General features: G+C 43.4%; 1 protein-coding gene across 1 annotated transcript in view; it reads left to right on the forward strand.

Annotated features, from left to right (window-relative positions):
* The window catches only part of WLS (Wnt ligand secretion mediator), a 115,546-nt gene that overhangs the window by 74,582 nt on the left and 18,683 nt on the right, over positions 1–22,281 (forward strand). Inside the window, exons 4-10 of the mRNA XM_052636697.1 lie at positions 1,695–1,856; positions 2,760–2,896; positions 8,032–8,200; positions 10,379–10,476; positions 10,836–10,899; positions 13,205–13,348; positions 21,933–22,016. Coding sequence (XP_052492657.1) covers positions 1,695–1,856; positions 2,760–2,896; positions 8,032–8,200; positions 10,379–10,476; positions 10,836–10,899; positions 13,205–13,348; positions 21,933–22,016 — 858 coding nt within the window. The remainder of the gene's footprint in view (positions 1–1,694; positions 1,857–2,759; positions 2,897–8,031; positions 8,201–10,378; positions 10,477–10,835; positions 10,900–13,204; positions 13,349–21,932; positions 22,017–22,281) is intronic.

The following is a 22,281-nucleotide window of genomic DNA, read 5'->3' on the forward strand; positions in this document are numbered from 1 at the left end:
CCCTCCATCACTTCATCAGAAGGTACCAGGCAAACCTTAAAGCTGGAATACAAACCCAGCATGAAGGCAGACACTTGTCTGGTTCATTGGGAAATAGTCCTCAGTTGCTGAAGCTCCTGCTTCTCCATGCCCATGCTTGTGAGCTGCCCCTACCCCTCAGCTAAGCCACGAAGTGTTGTGTCCTGTGGAGCTGGAACAGAATTTCATTTTCAAAAGCAAGCTGCGCCCCTACTCACCAATCTCCCACTGCCATGTGCTGGCTGGTACCTCTTAAATTGCTTGGCAGGAAGTCCAGGAGGCCTTCCTAGCCATAGTTGTTCAGTTGCCAAGTTGTGTCCAGCTCTTTGTGACCCCATGGACTGCAGCACGCCAGGCTTCCCTGTCCCTCGCCCAAGTTTGCCCAAATTCATGTCCAGTGAATCAGTGATGGCATCCAACCATCTCATCCTTTGTCGCCCTCTTCTTCTGCCTTCAGTCTTTCCCAGCATCAGGGTCTTTTCCAGTGAGTCGACTGTTCGCATCAGGTAGCCAAAGTATTGGAGCTTCAGCTTCAGCATCACTCCTTCCAATGAATATTCAGAGTTGATTTCCTTTAAGAGTGACTGGTTTGATCTTGCAGTGCAAAGGACTCTCAAGAGTCTTCTCCAGCACCACAATTTTTCGGTGCTCTGCCTTCTTTATGGTCCAACTCCCACATCCACACATGACTACTGGAAAGTCTGTATCCTTGACTATACAGATTTTTGTCAGCAAAGTGATGCCTTTGCTTTTTAACACACTGTCTAGGTTTGTCATGACTTTCCTGCACAGAAGCAATCGTCTTCTAATTCATGGCTGCAGTCACCATCTATAGTGATTTTAGAGCTCAAGAAGAAGAAATCTGTCACTGCTTCCACCTTTTCCCCTTCTATTTGCCATGAAGTGATAGGACTGATGCCATGATCTTAGATTTTTAAAAACTGAGTTTTAAGCCAGCTTTAAAAAGTAGAAAGGACTTCCTAAAAACTGTGTTAAATGTTTATTTAGTTTCTACTCCCTTCTGCCATTTTGTCTTTTGGGCAGTTAGAAAGATTTAAAGGTAGAAAATTCCAAGTGGTCATCTCTATCAACCTAATCTCATCATTCCCCTCATCCCTTTGAATCTTCCCCAAATTCCAAGGTTCTTTTAGTTGCTGCTTCTATTTTTTTGGTCAAATCAATAAAAAGTAGGTGTTTCCTGCTTATTGTAGCATCTCCTGCAGGCCAAAACTATGTAAATAAATGATCACGATACAAGAATGTGATGAACATTAGCAAGGACTTCCTCCTGAACATTTAAGGAGTTGACTGTTCCACAAAGCTATACAGTATCTGACAGTACGCTGTAAATTAAAAGTTCTTATAGCCCTTATAGACCAGACTAGTGTGATGTGAGGCTGTAATAAGGACTGAAGAGCTGAGAAAGGTGTTGAAATAGAAGAAATCCCTACTTGTTACCTGAGATTTCTGGTTCCACCTCAAATGTGGCTGGGTTTTATTTTGGGGAGGGAGGGTGGCAGCTTATATAAACCCAGGTACCCTATTATGTGTACCTCTGAAGTATACATTTAAGCCTTAGCTTTTTAGAGTTGGTGATAGGAGTCAAAGGCAAGACAATTCAGACCCAGTTTATTGAAAATGGTGACCTTGCCTCAAACCCTCTTCTCTTCTTCCAGACCGTAGAACATGAGGGCCGTTACTATGAATGTGATGTGCTTCCTTTCATGGAAATTGGGTCCGTGGCTCATAAGTATTACCTTCTAAATATCCGGCTGCCTGTGAATGAGAAGAAGAAAATCAATGTTGGGATTGGAGAGATAAAGGATATTCGGCTGGTGGTAAGTGAATCTGATTGATCACAGTTGTGGTATAGGTTCTTACCATTTTGTCTCTTTAGTAGGGAAAAAAGTACAATGTGGAGTAGATTTTTTAAACCTAATTGAGGTTTTTTTAAATCTAAAAAGCAACTGCATATTTATTGTAGAAAATTAGAAGCACAAATAAACACATAGTAGAACATGAAAGTTATCTGTAATATCCTACCATCTTGAGAAATAACCGTTTTGAGGTTTTGCTGTTATCTCCTTCTTGATTTTTTTCTGTGTGTGTGTGTGTGTGTGTGTATGAATATATTTAAAATTGTTCCCTTCTAGAGAAGGAAATGGCAACCCATTCCAGTATTCTTTCCTGGAAAATTCCATGGACAGAAGAGCCCAGTGGGCTACAGTCCGTGGGGTCACAAAGAGACACAACTGAGAGACTGAGCTCAACCCTTCTCTTAAAGAAAGGGAGGAGATCATATGCGACTGACTCTTCCATTCTTTGCTTTTTTAAAATTTAATGGCATATTATAAATACAATGTAAATATACTTTGCGGTACTGCTTAGCTTTCCACAGTATGTATTCACCTTAACACATTATGCCAGTGCCATCATTTGGGGCATCTAAGATAGCTCCAATTTTGCAATGCAAACCTTGGAGAAAAATCTTTGATCACGTTCCTAATCATTCCCTTAGGATAGAGTGAGGCTATCTTCATGCCTTTTGATTTAGTTTTATACAGTGCCTGAGGAGGGGTTGAGGCGAGTGTGAAGACGTTACCTGCTGTGAATGTTAAAGTTCTTGATCTTGGAAGTTCAGCAATAAAGATCTCCACTTACTGCTCTTCAAAATGCATCTGCTGGTAGAAAATAACACCAAGATATATTGACCTTCAAAGTTATGATTGGTCTCTATCTAGGGAATTCACCAAAATGGAGGCTTCACCAAGGTGTGGTTTGCCATGAAGACCTTCCTTACGCCCAGCATCTTCATCATTATGGTGTGGTATTGGAGGAGGATCACCATGATGTCTCGACCCCCAGTGCTCCTAGAAAAGTAAGAGCTGATTTTGCAGCACTCTTAAGAAACACTGGCACAGCCTCGCGTGCACCTGTTGCAAGTGGTCAGTGTGTTATTTGGACTGGAGACTTGACTCCTTTTTCTCCTTCAGCTTTTACATGCAAATTATTGTTAAATCCTAAGGGCTCTTCTGCTCTCATATTTCCAGCTCTCTGTTCCATGTTTGCTCTTTCACGTTCTGCATCAGATACATTTCTCTGCAACAGTGGATGAACTGCATTGATGCTCACGAATCCCAACCCCTCTCAGCACCTCTCAGCAAGGATGATTTTCCTGTAGAGATAGCCCCTTTCGCTCCCACATTATTGACTTTTTGCCTTCTGTTGGATTATTCCCATTAATATACAAACACACTCTTCCATCCCCATTCACAGTTAGAATTCTGTGTACTTCCCCTCAAAGCTACTGCGTCATTTCTCAGCTGGTCTTTACAACAAAATTCCTCAAAAATCTTGTGTGTATACCTTCTCCTGTTTTTTCTTGAGCCCCTTCCACCCCTTATTAAAATTATTCTTAACAGGATCACCAATGACCCCTGCCTTCCAAATCCAGTCCTCAGTCCTCACTTTTTTTGACTCGTTGTCAGCATTTAGGTCACATCCACTATATGACCTAAATCAAATCCCATATGATTATACACTGAAAGTGACAAATAGATTCAAGGGAATAGATCTGATAGACAGAGTGCCTGAAGAATTATGGACGGAGGTTCATGACATTGTACAGGAGACAGGGATCAAGACCATCCCTAAGAAAAAGAAATGCAAAAAGGCAAAATGGTTGTCTGAGGAGGCCTTACAAGTAGCTGAGAAAAGAAGAGAAGCAAAAGGCAAAGGAGAAAAGGAAATATATACCCATCTGAGTGAAGAGTTCCAAAGAATAGGAAGGAGAGATAGGAAAGCCGTCCTCGGTGATCAGTGCAAAGAAGTAGAGGCAAACAACAGGATGGGAAAGACTAGAGATCTCTTCAAGAAAATTAGAGATACCAAGGGAACATTTCATGCAAAGATGGGCTCGATAAAGGACAGAAATGGTATGGACCTAACAGAAGCAGAAGATACTAAGAAGAGGTGGCAAGAATACGCTGAAGAACTGTACAAAAAAGATCTTCGTGACTCAGATAATCATGATGGTGTGATCACTCATCTAGAGCCAGACATCCTGGAATGCGAAGTCAAGTGGGCCTTAGAAAGCATCACTACAAACAAAGCTAGTGGAGGTGATGGCATTCCAGTGGAGCTATTTCAAATCCTGAAAGATGATGCTGTGAAAGTGCTGCACTCAATATGCCAGCAAATTTGGAAAACTCAGCAGTGGCCACAGGACTGGAAAAGGTCAGTTTTCATCCAGTCCCAAAGAAAGGCAATGCAAGGAATGTTCAAACTACTGCACAATTGCTCATCTCACATGTTAGCAAAGTAATTCTCAAAATTCGCCAAGCCAGGCTTCAATAGTACATGAACCGTGAACTTCCAGATGTTCAAGCTCAATTTAGAAAAGGCAGAGGAACCAGAGATCAAATTGCCAACATCCATTGGATCATGGAAAAAGCCAGAGAGTTTCAGAAGAACATCTACTTCTGCTTTATTGACTATGCTAAAACCTTTGACTGTGTATATCAGCAAACTGTAGAAAATTCTTAAAGAGATGGGAATACCAGGACCACCTTACCTGCCTCCTGAGAAAACTGTATGCAGGTGAGGAAGCAACAGCTAGAACTGGACATGGAACAACAGACTAATTCAAAATCGGGAAAGACGTATGTCAAGGCTGTATATTGTCACCCTGCTTATTTAACTTCTATGCAGAGTACATCATGTGAAATGCCAGACTGGATGAAGCACAAGCTAGAATCAAGATTGCTGGGAGAAATATCAATAACCTCAGATACACAGATGACACTGTCCTTGTGGCAGAAGGCAAAGAAGAACTAAAGAGCCTCTCGATGAAAGTGACAGAGGAGAGTGAAAAAGTTGGCTTAAAACTCAACATTCAGAAAACTAAGATCATGGCATCCAATCCCATCACTTCATGGAAAGTAGATGGGGAAACAATGGAACCAGTGACTAACTTTATTTTGGGGGCTCCAAAATCACTGCAGATGGTAACTGCAGCCATGAAATTAAAAGACACTTACTCCTTGGAAGAAAAGCTATGACCAACCTAGATAGTATATTAAAAAGCAGAGACATTATTTTGCCAACAAATATCTGTGTAGCCAAAGCTATGGTTTCTCCAGTAGTCATGTATGAATGTGAGAGTTGGAGTGTAAAGACGGCTGAGCACTGAAGAATCGATGCTTTTGAACTGTGGTGTTGGAGAAGACTCTTGAACAACCAGTCCATCCTAAAGGAAATCAGTCCTGAATATTCATTGGAAGGACTGATGCTCAAGCAGAAGCTCCAATACTTTGGCCACCTGATGGGAAGAACTGACGCCTTGGAAAAGACCCTGATGCTGGGAACGATTGAAGGCTAGAAGAGAGGGGATGACAGAGGAGGATATGGTTGGATGGCATCACTGACTCGATGGACATGAGTTTGAGCAAGCTCCAGGAGTTGGTGATGGACAGGGAGTCCTTGCCTGCTGCAGTCCATGGGGTCACAAAGAGTTGGACACGATTGAGCAACTGAACTGAACTAAAGTGTCAGCATCTGGCAAAGCTGATCACTCCCTTGTTTTTTCATAGAGCCTCCTCCACATTCTCACGGTTATTCTCTCTTTTGCTGACTGTCACTCAGTCTCCATGACTGTCTCCAGTGATCTTTTCAACCTCTTAAGCTTTGGAGCTGAGGCTCGGTCTTTGTGTTGCAGGAAGGGGGACCCCTACCAGGCCCCAAAACTGGGCTCTTGTCTAATGCGCAGAAATGAATTGTCTAAGGAGACACATCTCTTGCTTTGCCAGCACATGTGTCTCCTCAGACAATTCATTTCCGACCATTAGACAAGAGCCCAGTTTCAGGCCCTGGAACGGGTCTCCCTTCCTGCAACATTTGGACCTCTTCTCTTTACTAGCTACGTTTGTTTCCCTGGTGATCTCGTCTAGTCTTGTGGCCTTAAAAACCTTCTGTACTCTGATGCTCTTCATGTACACGGTCAACTTCAGCTACTCCCAACTCTGGACCCTAGTATTTCATCCATTTACTTAACACCTTCATTTACGTAGAAATGTACCACATACAAAGAAGTGTCTTCCTCCCACTTCAAACTTGCTCCTCTTTGGGGCACCTTTATCTTAGAAAATAGCAACTCTGTCCTTTCAGCTGTTTAATAAGAGCAGCTGATCAGACATGGAGGAGGCATCCTTGACTCCACTTTTATTCACACCCCTCTTCAAACATACCAGGAAATTCTCACCATTTCCATATCTACCACCCTGATCTACCCCTGATTCCTCATTTCTCACCTGGATTATTGAAATAGCCTCTTAACTGCTCCTCTTATTTCCATCATTTTATTTCCTGCAGTCTGTTCACACAGCAGCCAGGCTTTTTCTTTTAAGTAGAAATTGGATCATTTAACTGCTCTGTTCAAAGCTTTCTGTTGGCTTTTCATTTCCTTTACTCTGGCCTGTAAACCCTCAGTGATCCGGCCCTTCACCACCTCTAATTTTATCTCCTATTCTCTTCACCACAGGCCATCCACCTTGATGGTGCTCAGACATGACCAGCATGCACTCTCTTTAGGGCCTTTGCACTTGCTCTCCTCTTCATCTGAAATGCTTCTCCCCAGATATCTTTGTGGCTCAATGACTCATTTCCTTCAGCCCTAGTATAATTTCTGTCTTATAGGCTTTCCCCCATCTACCTTATTTAAATTGCCTCCCATCACACTCCATTCTCCCACTTGGCTCTTTTTATACTTCTTCATAATACTTATTCTCTATTTATTATCATTCCCTCTCTACCCCTCTGCTCACCCCATCTGAATACAAGCATCACTAGAGCAGGACCATTGCCTACTCTGTTTACCTCTATATCCCCAGCGTCTAGAATCGTGACTGGCACACAGTAGGAGCTCAATAAATATGAATTTGTTGAGTGAATGAATGAAATGATGCTGCTTCATTTTTTAACCTTCTTATTGGATCCTCAGTCCTTTCAGGATAAATTTAAAATTCTCTAATAAGGTATTCAAGTTTCTTTACCAGCTCAGCCTTTTTATATATATTTCTCTGGTCTCATGGCCTATCATTTCCTGATATGTTCCATAGTCAGATCCCCAAATGCTTCAGGCTCTTCTAGTCTTCATCCAGGCTCTTTCCTCTGTTTGGAATTCCCTTCCACCTCCCTAACCTTGACTTACAACTCAGCTTAATTTCTGTCTCTGTCAAAGTAAGAAATCCTGATAGCAATTTATTGTACTCATCTGTCATATTGCTTGTCACACTTTATCTGGTTCAGCTACTGAATATCCATAAAGGAAAGAACTGGTCCTATTCATTTAGAACTGGACCATAGAAGTGGTCCTGTCCATGGCCCTAACAAAATGCCTGATACATGATTTATGTTTAATAACACATGGGTATGAATGAAAGTATGGATAAATAAATGAAATTTTGATAGGGAAGTGGCAATTAATGGGAGAAAAGCAAAATAAAAATCAAACAAGCAGCTAAAATAATTTGTATTTCATATCGTTTGGAGTCATGTGTTATTGAAATTAAAATGCTTGTATGATTCATAGTTGCTGAGAATATCATAATAATGAGTGTTCTTAATGATCAGGTTAATGATACCCTGAATAGGTAAGAGAGGATAATTATTGGTATATTCAATGAGGTCTGTGTAAGAAGGCAAGGGAGGGTGAAAACATTTAGGAAGCACTTGATCTGAGGTGGCACCAAGATAAAGTTCAGAGCATTCAGGTTAGGTTCAATTACTGTGTAGAAGGATTAATGCAACAGTCGTTCATTCTGCAGTGGTGCAGAAGAAGACATTTAGCTTCTCCATGTAGATACTTGTTATAATGAGAGCCAAGAAACTGATCATATGGCTTCAGTGCCAACATGGAGCATCTCATTTCCCAAAACTGAGTTTTGATTTTTAAATAAAAAATGTTTTGGCTTCCAGATAAATAAAATAGCTTTCCTCATGTTTTCGCACCATCAGAGTCATCTTTGCCCTTGGGATTTCCATGACTTTTATCAACATCCCAGTGGAGTGGTTTTCCATTGGGTTTGACTGGACCTGGATGCTGTTGTTTGGTGATATCCGACAGGGCATCTTCTATGCAATGCTTCTCTCCTTCTGGATCATCTTCTGTGGTGAGCACATGATGGTAAGTGCACCCTGGGCAAGGGGCAGTGGTGAGACAGAATAAACTAGTGGTTACAGGAGTAGGCTCAAGAGCCCCGGAGACAGACTCATGGTTCAGCTTCCTGCATTACCACTTATAAACTAGCTGGCACGTGACTTAATTGCTCTCAGTCTCAGGTTCCTCATCTATAAAATGGGTTTTAAAGGCTAATGTGTAGGGTTTTTGTGAGGTTTAGATGAGATAATGTGAGTAAATATTTAGCATAAAGTAGATGTGCAAACATTAATGATTATCAACATTTCTTGTCCTTTGACTTCAGCACTGCTTGTCCCCAGGACCAAGGTAACCACCAGAGAATGTGGGCCTGGCACTTTCCAGCTGGCAATGTGTTCAGGTGGCCTAGTAACCCCTGTTACCCAGAAATGCTGACCTCTCTGGTGTCAGTTTGCACAGACACCAAATCATATTTCAAGAGGGATTGATGATACCGTGGATAAACATAAGAATGGTGCAGCCATCACGCTGTGGCTAGGATGATATGCCAGTTGGAGCCTGGTCCTTGGGTTAGGCACATGAGCCTCGTAGTAGCATGGACTATTTTTAAATTCCATTTTGTGGCTTCTGAAGCCTTGCAGCCCTTCCAGGAGAGCAGTGAGAGGAGAAAGAGGCTTTTTCTTACAGCTGGGTGTCACTGGGGGTCCTCCAGGAGCTGCACTGACCACAAGCCCTCGTCAGCATGGATGGGAATGGAGGGGACTGTCTGTTTTCCTAACTGAAAGAAACCTCTTACACTTGACATATTTTAATGCTTTCGAGTCTTTATTTTGTCCTCTGGGAACTACCCCACCTTAAAAAAGACTGGTGATAAGTCATATTGCAATTTAAATCTGAAAGGGTTCTTTTGTGGATCACAGAACTTCTACTACCTAAGGTATGTAAGGGAGCGAAATTTGCTACCACAAACCAAAATATCTCTTTAGCGCATGAATTATTTCTAGCTGAAAACAATCAAGGTTCAAAAGACTGGAAGAGGGCTTCCCTGGTGACTCAGTGCTTGTCAATGCAGGAGACATGGGTTCAATCTCTGATGTGGGAGGATCCCACATGCCTTGGAACAACTGAGCTTGTGTGCCGCAACTATTGAGCCTGTGCTCTAGAGCCCGGGAGCTACAACTACTGAGCCCACATGCCGCAACTGCTTAAGCCCTCGTGCCCTAGAGCCCATGCTCTGCAAAGGAGAAGCCGCCGCAATAAGAAGCCCACACGTCACAACTGGAGAGTGGCCTCTGCTTGCCGCAACTGAGCAAAGCCCCAGGAGAAATGAAAACCCAATAGAGCAAAAAAAAAAAAAAAAAAAAGACAGGAAGAAACTTTGCCCTTCCCCTTAACTGCCTAAAAGAATTTCGGTAGATGACCTGTTTCCCTGAATAGAGCTATTACCAGGTGGTGAAGGTGAAGTCGCTCAGTCGTGTCCGACTCTTTGCAACCCCATGGACTGTAACCTACTAGGCTTCTCCGTCCATGGGATTCTCCAGGCAAGAATACTAGAGTGGATTGCCATTTCCTTCTCCAGGGGATGTTCCTGACCCAGGGCTCAAACCTGGGCCTCCCGCATTGGAGGCAGACGCTTAAACCTCTGAGCCACCAGGGTATCACCAGAGATACCTGCAAAGAATATGGGCTGGGTGGTGGAGGAAAACTCAAGGCAGGGCCTTAAAGATCAGTTTACTCCTTGTCTTATTGTCTCAGCATGGCCCAGCAAACATTTGTTTACCAAACGTTTGCTTTTCTATCTCCATGTGAATTGCCTTCTTCCCCTTTGAAGTCCCAAACCACCACTCCCAACATCTTTTGTCCTTAGCTGAAGACCGGTATTAAGAGGTGAGGGTCAGTGATCTGGAGATTAGGTCAAAGTATTTATGAAAGCAAAACAACAAATGGATCAGTTATTTAGATAATTTCTGGAAGATGTTGAGAAAGAATTGATAAGACTCTGTGATGTAATTTTTTAAAAAAAATAAAAAACTATGTGCAATTTAGAGAAATGTTTTCCATTTGTTAGGACTGTGTTGTTGTTGTTTTAATCTATAACATGATTTGATACACAGGAGATAGGCAGCAAGGATTGTTGGATGACTGACTCACTTGTAGAATTGCTTTGCTATTCTTTTTCTCATTTCTCAACTTGGTTTTCCTCAGGACCAGCATGAGCGGAATCATATAGCAGGGTATTGGAAGCAAGTCGGACCAATTGCTGTTGGCTCTTTCTGCCTTTTCATATTTGACATGTGTGAGAGGTAAGCAGGGGGCCTATGGAACTCTGGATGGAAATGCATGTCACTGGGTTCGCTCTCAACTCTTTAGAAAAAGTATCTGAAAAGGCGGAGGAGGTGATTGGGAGCCTGTAGGATGAAAGCATGGACATGACCACATCCTCAGGTTAGCACTGGGATTAAGAGACAGAGCTCTCTAGAGATGCAAAATATTTGAGCTAATTGTATTCTTCAGACTTTGTTTCTCTCTACATCCTCTGCGACTTAGTCTGAATACAGACACCACCCCTCTGGCTGAAAAGCTGAGAGTGTATAGAAGAGAAAGCTCCCCATTGCCTCTGTATTAATTGTGTCTTGCCTTTCCGTCTCATTTCTCTTTGTAGAGGGGTACAACTCACAAATCCCTTCTACAGTATCTGGACTACAGATGTCGGAACAGAACTGGCTGTATCCTTCCTTGATGGGCTCAGGGTTTTGTTTCTTCCTGTAGCCGCCTGGTCCCCAAGATAATTTTCTAAGTCTCACTGATGCTTTCCATGTGTACTCAGCCGGGGCTTTGATCTTCAGACCAATGATAACAGCACAATTAAGGCAAATAATGAGGAGAATTAATGCTTGCTTTCAAGCCGGGGTGAGAGCAGGCAAAACAAGAAGGTTGCAGCAAGTCCACACAGCCGAGGCATCGGAGTGGCTAGTCTTGCCGCTGCCTGTCTAAATGCTCTATTATGTACTTGTTTACCACAGACTGAAGCATGACTGGTTTTTCCCTGCAGCCACGGAGGTTCGTCTCAGGGCCCCCGTTACTGACATCGTCTGTGTGCCAGACTTCTTACAGTGACCTTGGTGTGCTGGCATCCGATGCCGCTGCTATTCATTTCCAAGACCAAGTGGAGATAAGGCTAAGGTGATTAGTTCCAGAAGAGTCACCCAGGCTTCTGGTTGGTTGGCATAAACTCTCCGAGTCATCTTCATGAAGCAGAAGCGACAATCTTAGCTTATCCCTTTTAGGATGCTGGATTTAAACATTTTATCTTCCTCAATAATATGTTAAGTGCTTCAGGAAAAAAAGACTGTCCTAGGGAGAAGAGAGAAAGGCTTGAGTTGTATTCTTTCTTGATAATATCTTGTCATATGCTGATAAATTAGCTTTGTCCAGCCATGGTCTTTATATTGGCTTCTTAGCATCGCAAGAACTTTGCGAGTAAACTAGATCAAAATTATCATTGCTTTAAAGATGAGAGAATTGAGCTCCCCATTTCTGCCATCCCCCCACCAAAAAAAGTTAGCTGTACCACCTGAGGACTGTTTATGATCCTTAGTCTGTTTCAACCCCTCATTTTTTAGAAATGCTGGAGGTCCAAGGAGGCAAATAATTAGTCAAGTCTTGCAGCAAGTAACTCTTTTCCCTTCATTCGAAGGCACCATTGATTTTAGGAAAGGAGTGTAGTAGTAGTTAATTGCTCAATCGTGTCCAACTCTTTGCAACCCCATAGGCTGTAGCCCGCCAGGCTCCTCTGTCCATGGAATTCTCCAGGCAAGAATACTGGAGTGGGTTGCCATTTCCTTCTCCAAGGAAAGAAAGAGAAACTGCATTAAATATATTATTTAGTGAAATATGGGGCTTCCCTGGTGGCTCAGACAGTAAAGAATCTTCCTGCATTGCAGGAGACCCGGATTCCATCCCTGAGTCGGGAAGATTCCCTGGAGAAGGGAATGGCTACCCACTCCAGTATTCTTGCCAGGAGAATTCCATGGACAGAGAAGCTTGGTGGGCTACAATCCATGAGGTCGCAAAGAGTTGGACACAACTGAGTGACTAACACTTTCATTTTAGTGAAATATAAATGCTGAGTTCACCCTTGTTTAATTTTTTTCTTAAAATATGCTATTGGCCTGGAGTTATAGCAGAAAAAAGTTGGAGTCTGGTCATTTGCCTCCCAAGTCAGATCACTGCACCCCAAGCCTTGCTAATTGTCAGATTAAGTTTTGAAGGTCCACCTCAGAGTATATTGCCCCCACCCTCAACTCCCACCTTGGCCATGTGTCCTCTGCTCCACATTCCATCTGACAAGATTTTTCTTGTGTTGAGAGAAGATTGCAACAGAACTTCCTCTTGAAGGTTTCACTTCAGTACCTTCAGCCTCAGGCCCAGCATCCCTTATAGCCACAGTTGCTGCTACTGCCTCCAACCCCCACTCCATGCCCTGCAAATTCCAGGTCACCTCAACCTCCTTATAAAAATCTGGATACTAGGCCAATGGTTTGCAAACATGGTTATACTTGGTTTCCTAGCCCTTGGAAAACCTGATTCTGTAGATGTGCAGTGGGACCTGGGCACCTGTGTCTTTACTCTTGTGGTGATTTTAATGCAGCTTTCTACTTGATCAATATTTTACAACCAATATCCAATATTGTAGTGCTTTTCAAACTTACTGTGCATATGACTCTCCCTAGGACCTTGTTAAAAGGCAGATTCTGATTTAGGAGGTCTAGGGTGGACCCTAGAGTCTGTATATCTAAAAACAAGGTTCTGTCCCTCTTGTTGTCCAGCTCAGAAAGCTATTTGGAACATTCTTCACTCACTGGCACTTTTATGTTAGGAAACCTCTCTGATGTTGATATTAGAAAGCCAGGTTTTAATACTTTATCCTCCTGAAAATTGCCTACGTATTTGGAGACATAGAGTGGTACCCTTGAGTGGAGTGCTTGAGTCCGTGGCGAGCTGGCCATTTCCTTGACTGGACCCCCTCAGATGGCCTTCATCATCGTGGCTGGGATCTGCCTCTGCCTCTACTTCCTGTTCCTGTGCTTCATGGTCTTTCAGGTTTTCCGGAACATCAGCGGGAAGCAGTCTAGCCTGCCGGCCATGAGCAAGGTCCGGCGGCTGCACTATGAGGTGAGCAGGAAACGGGGAAGAGGGCAGGACGGTAAAAGAATGGTGTGGCCATAGCACATGACTAAAACTGTTAGACTCAACTACGTCCAAGATGGCAGAGATTTGGCTTCCAGTAGACCTTGAGCCTCATTATACACTAATTGTAATACATTCAGTTCAGTTCAGTTCAGTCGCTCAGTCGTGTCCGACTCTTTGCGACCCCATGAATCGCAGCACGCCAGGCCTCCCCGTCCATCACCAACTCCCGGAGTTCACTCAGACTCGCATCCATCGAGTCAGGGATGCCATCCAGCCATCTCATCCTCTGTCGTCCCCTTTTTCTCCTGCTCCCAATCCCTCCCAGCATCAGTCTCTTCCAATGAGTCAACTCTTCGCATGAGGTGGCCAAAGTACTGGAGTTTCAGCTTTAGCATCATTCCTTCCAAAGAAATCCCAGGGCTGATCTCCTTCAAAATGGACTGGTTGGATCTCCTTGCAGTCCAAGGGACTCTCGAGTCTTCTCCAACACCACAGTTCAAAAGCATCAATTCTTTGGCACTCAGCCTTCTTCATAGTCCAACTCTCACATCCATACATGACCACTGGAAAAACCATAGCCTTGACTAGACGGACCATAGTCAGCAAAGTAATGTCTCTGCTTTTGAATATGCTATCTAGGTTGCTCATAACTTTTCTTCCAAGGAGTAAGCGTCTTTTAATTTCATGGCTGCTGTCACCGTCTGCAGTGATTTTTGGACCCCCCAAAAATAAAGTCTGACACTGTTTCCACTGTTTCCCCATCTATTTCCCATGAAGTGATGGGACCTGATGCCATGATCTTCGTTTTCTGAATGTTGAGCTTTAAGCCATTAGTATAAGCTAAATGACATACCCACCAGCACCATGACAGTTCTGAGGCTAACCCATAAAAGACCAAAAAGTGGGTGGTGGCCCAATTCCTGGAAATCCTTACCTTTTCCCCCAAATAATTGGAATAATCCTCCCACTCTCTAGCTTATGAACTTACCTAGTCCATAAAAACTAACCACACCATATTTCAGTTCCTCTTCCCTTCTGAGATGGCCCACACTGTGTCTGTGGAGTGTGTTTTTCTCTAAATAAATCCATTTCTTGTCTATCACTTGTCTCAGAAATCTTTTGAGGCAAAGCAAGAACCTCAAATTCATCAGCAACATACTGGTGAAGCAAGCCAGGAGGATTGGGTAAACCTCAGCCTCTGGCTTCCATGCCGCTCAAGAGGCACTGCCTTACTTCCTGCCCTTACTTGCCCACTCTCTCCCTTACTCTCTCTTTTGCTTTCTTACTCTGTCGCCTTTTAGACTTAGCCTCTCACCTCCCTTGCCCTTGAGAGGTGCTGCCTTACTCTGCTGGAAATGGGGAAAGAGAGATCTGCCAGGCATTTTCAAACCTTGCCACTTGGTCTTCCACTTCTTACTGTTATATATGCACAGGGCATGTCAGGGAAAGTCTCCAGCCATCCTCACAGGATGGGAATTGAGCCATATGATGTTTGCCCTTTGGGTTTACCTTATCCACCATATAAGTAACTGTTAGCAAGTGCAATTGTGTAAAAATATGAAATACAGCCTAAGAGTTTGTACCATGGGCTGCAGTTCCATTGGGAGCTCCCTTGAATAGTAGGTCATTTGTGCCCTTTACCTCTGGGTGTTGGATGGGCAGGGGTTGGTCCTGCTCCACTTGGTGGTAGCCCTCACCCTCCTGGTGTTGGCTGGCCTCCTCTAGGGTCCACCTGACCCCACCGTGCCCTTGTAGGGCAAGGCAGGAGACTCGAGCTGGGTTGTTGCACACACAGCTATGCCTCTGGGGTGGCACGATGCAACAATGACCTGCATTTGCTGTGCTTGACACCCTCGGGGTCCTGTGATTGGGAATGTCCTTCCAGTGTCCTGGGGTCCTCTCTCCCCCTACCTACAGTCATGATGTCTCCACCTCTGCTGCTGTATCTGTGCCTGCACCCAGCCCCACTGTCTGCTGACCGGAGCACATGTGGGAAGGCACAGGAGGAGGATGGCACTGAAGCCCCAGGGATGCTGCCCTCAAAAAAGAAGGGGAAAGAGGTTTATTTTTTGCTTTTTCACACACCATCTCCCTTAATGGCCAGTGCCTGTTTTCCAAAACTTAACCACCCTTTTAGAGAAAAAGGCTGGGACTTAAATAGGTCTTAGAATAATGAGGGGGCTTCCCTGGTGGTGCAGTAGTAAAGAACCTGTCTGCTGATACAGGAGACGCAGGTTCAACCCCTAGGTTGGGAAGATCCCCTGGAGGAGGAAATGGCAACTCACTCCAGTATTCTTGCCTGGGAAATCCCATGGACAGAGGAGCCTGGCGGGCTGCAGTCCACGGGGTCACAAAGAGAAACATCTTAGCGAGTGAGCACACATGCAGAACCAAGAGGATGTCCTTCCAAAAGCAGCATAACCTGGAACACAGGGATTAATCTATAGAATCTATAGGGAAGCCTTCAGGAAGGTCACTCATGCTGGATACCATGGATGTCAGGATAGGACACGGGCCCCACTGCTGCCACAGCAGCGAGTAGCTAACTCGTTGTGGATAAAGTGGACAGGATAGGTGGTCAGGAGCACTTGGAACCAGTCCGCTCTCAGAGAGCCCCCATGGGATCTTGTAGTGATAGTGTTCCTCTCTGGTACAGGAGCATTCTCTCCCTGAAGGAATGATGGGGAACACCTCCTGCATCCCCAAGAACTCACCCCTGCGGTGCACTTTGAGTCGCTGGGACCTGTTTTCTCTAGATTCTTTTTCTAAGAAGTAATTTTATTTATTTACTTTTGACTGTGCTGGGCCTTTGTCACCATGGGGCCTTTTCTCTAGTTGCAGTGAGCAGGAGCTATTCTCCAGCTGTGGTACTAGGGCTTCTCATTGCAGCGGTTTCTCTTGTTGTGGAACACGGGCTCTAGGGCATTCAGGCTTCACTGGTTGTAGCACGTGGGCTCAGCAGCTGTGGTTCCTGGGCTCTAGAGATGGGCTTAGTTGCTCAGTGGCATGTGGGATCTTCTCAGACCAGGGATCGAACCTGCATCTCCTGGATTGGCAAGCGGATTCTCTACCACTGAGCCACCAGGGAAGCCCTCTAGATTCTTTAAAACACAAGAGCTCATTTGTTTCTGTAATGAAGCCTGGCCCCAGTATAAACTGATGATGAGGCCTGGCCAGAAAATGGGAACCTCAGCTACAGTGCCACCCTACAGTTAGACATCTTTTTGCAAAAGGCAAGGAAAATGAATAGAAATTCCTTATACAGGCTTTTATGGCCCTAAGAGGAAACCCAGAGCTATTCAATTTCCATGTTAAGGAACCTTGCTGACTGGGACCCATTCGGACTACACAAAAGCCCTCTCTAGTGGCACCCCTGGAAGAACACAAGCCGCAGAGAGAAGACCCAAGTCCCAACACTATTCCGCTATATTCAGCCTCTGCCCTGCCTTTTAAGCATCTTTGCCCTTCCACCACACTCAATGCAAAGCGTCTTTGCATTTCCACACACAAATGCAGCCAGAGCCTCCTTGCCCCCTTCAGAAAATAGTAGGTATGCCTCAGGGAATTACCCAGCTTCCACACACCTTATTCCTTATCTGACCTCAACCAGTGCCTTATCTGCTTAGGTAGATTCTCAGAGGACTCTAGCTGGTTCACTGAAGAATTCCAGGCACTGACTCTTTCCTTTGATATTACCTGGAAGGATGTAAATTTTATCCTTTTCCACTGCTGCATCAGTGAGGAAAAGGCCCATATTGAGGCACAGGCTCAAAAATATGCTCATGAATTACACATTGCCCAGCTACACTGATGCCCTGTTGGCCTGAGAGCCGTGCCTCTAATGGGTCCCAATTGGGACTATCAGCCAGACCAGCCTGGTGTTGCTGGTAGGGATCCTTTGCCTCATTAAAGGGATGAAATGATGCATAATTAAACCTATTAACTATGGTAAGGTTAAAGAGATCACCCAAGTCCAAGATGAAAATCCAGCCCTATTTCAGACTTGATTATTTGCAATGTACTTCATTAGTCAGTCAGCCCCTGACATCTGTTAGAAGCTTCAGAAACTTGCCATGGGGCCCCAGACCCCTCTCAATCTTCTTATAGACCCAGCCTTCAGTGTTTTTAACAATAAGGAGCATGCTGAGGAGGAAAAGAAGAAATGCAGGACTTAAGGAAGGACAACAAGCCAGGCTTTTGGCAGCTGTCATGACAAGATCTAACCCACCTCCGGTTACCCCAGAAATACTCTCAGAAGACTCCCACCAGGAAAGGGAGCATGTTTTAGCTGTGGGAACCCTAAACACTAGATCAAGGAATGCCATGGAAACATGTCCCAGCCTCCACCCTCGCTGCCATGCCCAGTTTGTAAGAAGATGGGTCACTGGAGAAGGGGATTGCCCCCAGCTCTGAAGGAAGTGAGGAAATTCCCCCTGCTGGTCATGGCAGTGGTTGATTGACAGGACCTAGGACCTCCCAAGGGTTCTGAGAAGCCAGTCATCACCATATGGGAGGTACTACAGGTGGCTGTTGATGTAGCAGGTAAGCTTGTCCAATTTCTAGTGGACATGGGAAACACTAACTCTGTCCAGGCTTCTCACACTGGGTCCCTTGCCCCTGAAACCTGCTCTTTTGCAGAAAGAAAGCTAAAATTAAAACATTTTACCACCCTTTTAACTTGTACCTAACTCTCAAAACTTTCAAGTTTCTTGTCTTGCCTGAATACCCCTAACCCATTATTGGGAAGTGATTTTCTCTTAGCTTTGGGGGCAACTCTTACTTTCTCTGAAGACCAAAGTGAAGGAGTGTTTTTGACTGGACTGTGTATTATATGAGACATGGATGATCCAATCCAAAATATTCCCTCAGAATCTGAAAAACATAGATCCATAGGAAATCCCAGGGAAGGCAAAATTTGTCACTCTTATAAAAATCACCTCAAAGGAAATGAATCACTTCCCTTCTAGGCACCAATACCCCATAAAATCAGAGGTTCGATGAGGCCCCAACCCTAATCTAAAAATTCATTAAATACAGGCTTTTGGTGCCATGCCAATCTCCCTGTAATACATCAAATACTACCTGGTCTTCAGGAGCCCTTATCTCTGCCATCTTTTTAAATGCAAATTTTTAAAAAGGGGGTAAGGTAATTTAGAACTGACTAGTCAAGGATAAATGGAAATCCTAAGTATCTGTAAACACCAGTAAGAAAGGGTTTGAAAGTGAAGTCACTCAGTCGTGTCCGACTCTTTGTGACCCCGTGGACTGTAGCCTACCAAGCTCCTCTGTCCATGGGATTCTCCAGGCAAGAGTACTAGAGTGGGTTGCCATTTCCTTCTCCAGGGGATCTTCCTGGCTATCTAGATAAGTGACCTTGATTTGTTCCAACTGCCAGAAGCCCAGTTTGAATCCAACCCCTTGTAACTGATGGGTTTTACATTTTTGTAACCGACTCAGGGCTGAAATCTTGAAATGGGAACTATGAGGTATCTGTGTTTGCATGTTTGTATATATCTGTGTTGTAGATGTATGGTATTGCCAAAAGGAAATTAAGTGCTTATAGTAATACGAACACTCAGAAGACTGGCCAGAACGAAGTTCAGGTTCATGTCATCTGTAAGATTTTCAGTACTAAACAGATATCTGGGATTGGAGGTGCCTAAATTTATTGATTTGATTGATATAGACATGTCTTTAGTGTCATCAACATTAAATATAATACCTTTATTGTACCTAGATTTATTAGAGGTCAAAAAAGACCTCATTCTGTCTTTTACAAATTTGTCAATAAGAAAATTAACTTGATGTAAAAAAAAAAGCTTTTAAAGTGGGTTGTGTCTTTTCAGTAAAAAAGTTATAAGCAGTGGAATTGCATTTTAGTAAGGGAAAAGAAAGTAAGTCTGTCTTCCAGTTGTTTCTGGGTGGAAAAATATAAAGTGATGGATACAGACAGTCATGGAGGATTTGTGGAAACTGGACCCTGAGAAAAGGGAAATTCCATGGCCAGAATTGACTAAGTTTGGAATACATGTAATTGAGTAAATTAATTTTAAAAGTAAGTTGGTGCAGAACCTGAATTTGGGCTTTCTCTTTGTTAAAAGGACAAGTTTTCTTGAAATGTTGAATTGCCTATGATAACAGATTTAAAATTTCTTTGCCTTTAAAATCTTTTATTGTCATTTTGGTTAAGGTACAAATATTATCTCACAGTGACTTAGATCTTATTTGATCAAGTGTTTTAAAACTTTTTGACAAGCTTCCCAAATATTGAATTTAGTTAAAGTTCTTTTGATTTCCAGCTAACTTTGGGATACTTTAGAGGGTCCCTGAGGTATCTCAAAGAGAAATATTTGACTAGAATTATTTGGTATGTTAATTTAAATGGAATCATTTGTAATTCTGGTTACTGTAACCAAGTTTCATTGTTAATTAAACTGTAATCAGATGTTTAACCTTGTGTTTTTAAGTCTTTTATCATTTATAGATATTTTTGTACTCTGTTGCTGTTACAAAAAGTGCTTCATCATCAAGGAGATTCATATAAAGTCTATGGAAGCTCTTACAACAGTTCCACATCAAGATGATGGCTACATGAGGATTCCAGCCCATACCAATTTATTTATTTTTTTTTTTTTTAGTATTAAGTTTTTTATTTTTTTAATTTTAAAATCTTTAATTCTTACATGTGTTCATACCAATTTAAAACAAGACTCTATCCTGCCCCTGCAGCCCCTAGATCAGGCACTCAGAGAATTTTACTCCCTGACAGGCAGGGTCGACACCGCTACTCAGCCTTGAAGCAGTTACAGCAGGCAGTTGCCCCTCTGCTTCCCATGAGAGTATGAGTGTAAAACTGAGAGGGGAATGGAGCAGAAGGGAAGGGGGCAGGGCACAACCTTTAAAAGAATGATATGGCCCTAGTTCTTGATATGACAAGGACTTAGAAGTAACAGTGTCCAAGAGCAGTAGGAGCCTCATTATGTGCTCATTGTAGTACATTAGCACGTTAAGTAATACATCCACTAGAACCAGGACAGTTCTGAGGCTAACCATGAAAGACCAAAAAGTGGGCGGTGGCCCAATTCCTGGAAATCTCCACCCTTTCCCCAAAATAATTGGAATAATCCTCCCACTCATCATCTTATGAAATTACTCAACCCATAAAAGCTAACCACGCCCCATTTGGGGACTCTCAAGCCTTATGAACTGGAGCACACTCTATGGATTGTGTTTCTCCCAAGTTTTTCTCACTTTCTGAGATAGCCCACACTCGGTCTGTAGAGTATTTCTCTCTAAATAACTTCACTTCTTATCCATCACTTGTCTGAATTCTTTTGTGACGAAGCAAGAACCTCAGATTCACCAGGAACAGCACATCTCTGGACTCATTGAGGAACTGGTGCTCACTGACCCCTGCTTGATAAGAAGACACACACACCCACCTACCCACACACACCCCACTATGCCTGGAGATGTGGGGGATATGGAAGCCTCTGGCTGTCTGGGCAAAATAAAAGGCTAAATCCTGCTCTGAGAGGCATCTGGCTTTCTGGCTTATCTAGGTCTTAGAGTTTTCTGTGGTATAAATGTCTTTCTATCCTCAATAAAGAGTAAACTTGTTCAGCAGGTTCTTCAGCTTTGGAATGGAATGTGGGTGCGAACTAGATAGGAGACCTGACTAGTAGAATTGGGATTTGGCTTGGAGTGAGGCTTTATTTAAAATTCTCTTGCTGAGAATCAGCCTTTAGAGTAGGATTCAACCCAGGTGATCTGATTTCAGTTAGCCAACTTTTCCCTAAAATATCCAGCAGGTGCTCACATAGAGTTAGTTCAGTGATCTCTTTTTACAGATCATGCCCCTATTCAAGAGACGCACTAGACAGACTGACATCTCTGATGCAGGCAACACATTCTTAATTTTTCAAGGATCCCTTGGGCTCATGCCACTTCCTTGGAGGCATGGGCCTCATTCCTTTGTGAAAAGAGAAACAGAAACTGCAGAACTACAGGGTTTTCATAGACAGCAGAAATAAGAGCCCCTGAATAAGAGGCCTCTCTCCCTGAAACACAGGTTCCCTCAGTACTCCTCGCAGGAAAGCGGGGGTATTTTCAGAAGCTTTGCCCGTGACTCGAACTGGAATGACACATGAGAAAATGCAACCAAGTCCACTTCATGTTGATTAATATGCACATTTCTTTTTGTTCACTGGAGCAGAATTTTATTACAACCGCAGAAAACTTGGATTTGGTAACTTTGAACCCTTGCAGAGAAGCATAACCAGCTTAGCAGGGAAATTAGCAGCCTCCTGACGTGCTGTGAATGTAATTTCCCAGGCTCTGGTATCACTGTTTCATGAGAGATAAGAAGCTAGGAAATATTTGGGCCAATAAATTTTTCAGCCACATCCACCTCTGCAGGAGAAATGTTACGATGTGAAACTATTTTACCGTCACTCTTAGGGATTGGTTTTACAGATTTCTTTAAAATTAGCTTTTGATAGGTTTATATTTTGAGAAACGGATCGGTGGTAGAGTGTTAAACTGCTCTCTCTCTCTTTCCTAATAGGGGCTAATTTTCAGGTTCAAGTTCCTCATGCTTATCACCTTGGCCTGTGCTGCCATGACTGTCATCTTCTTCATTGTTAGTCAGGTAAGTGGACCCCAGGAGGTCAGGATGAGAATGTCCTGGAAAGGTGCCTCCACTTTACAGCAAATTCTGTAAAGTTGCTGTGAAAGGAGTGAAGAAGCTGTTATGCCGGGCAGCTCATCAAGCTGTTTGTTTTAGGCTGCTCTGATTTCGGACTTGTTATCACTTTTCCAGAGGCAGACTGAATTTTCCTTTCAGTGCAGTCTCATAGGAGGAAAAAGTTAGTAAATGAAAGCCTGCTGCTAGATTGAAGGGCACTTGTTTCATT

Source organism: Budorcas taxicolor, chromosome 3 (assembly GCF_023091745.1).
Source record: "Budorcas taxicolor isolate Tak-1 chromosome 3, Takin1.1, whole genome shotgun sequence".
NCBI lineage: Eukaryota > Metazoa > Chordata > Mammalia > Artiodactyla > Bovidae > Budorcas > Budorcas taxicolor.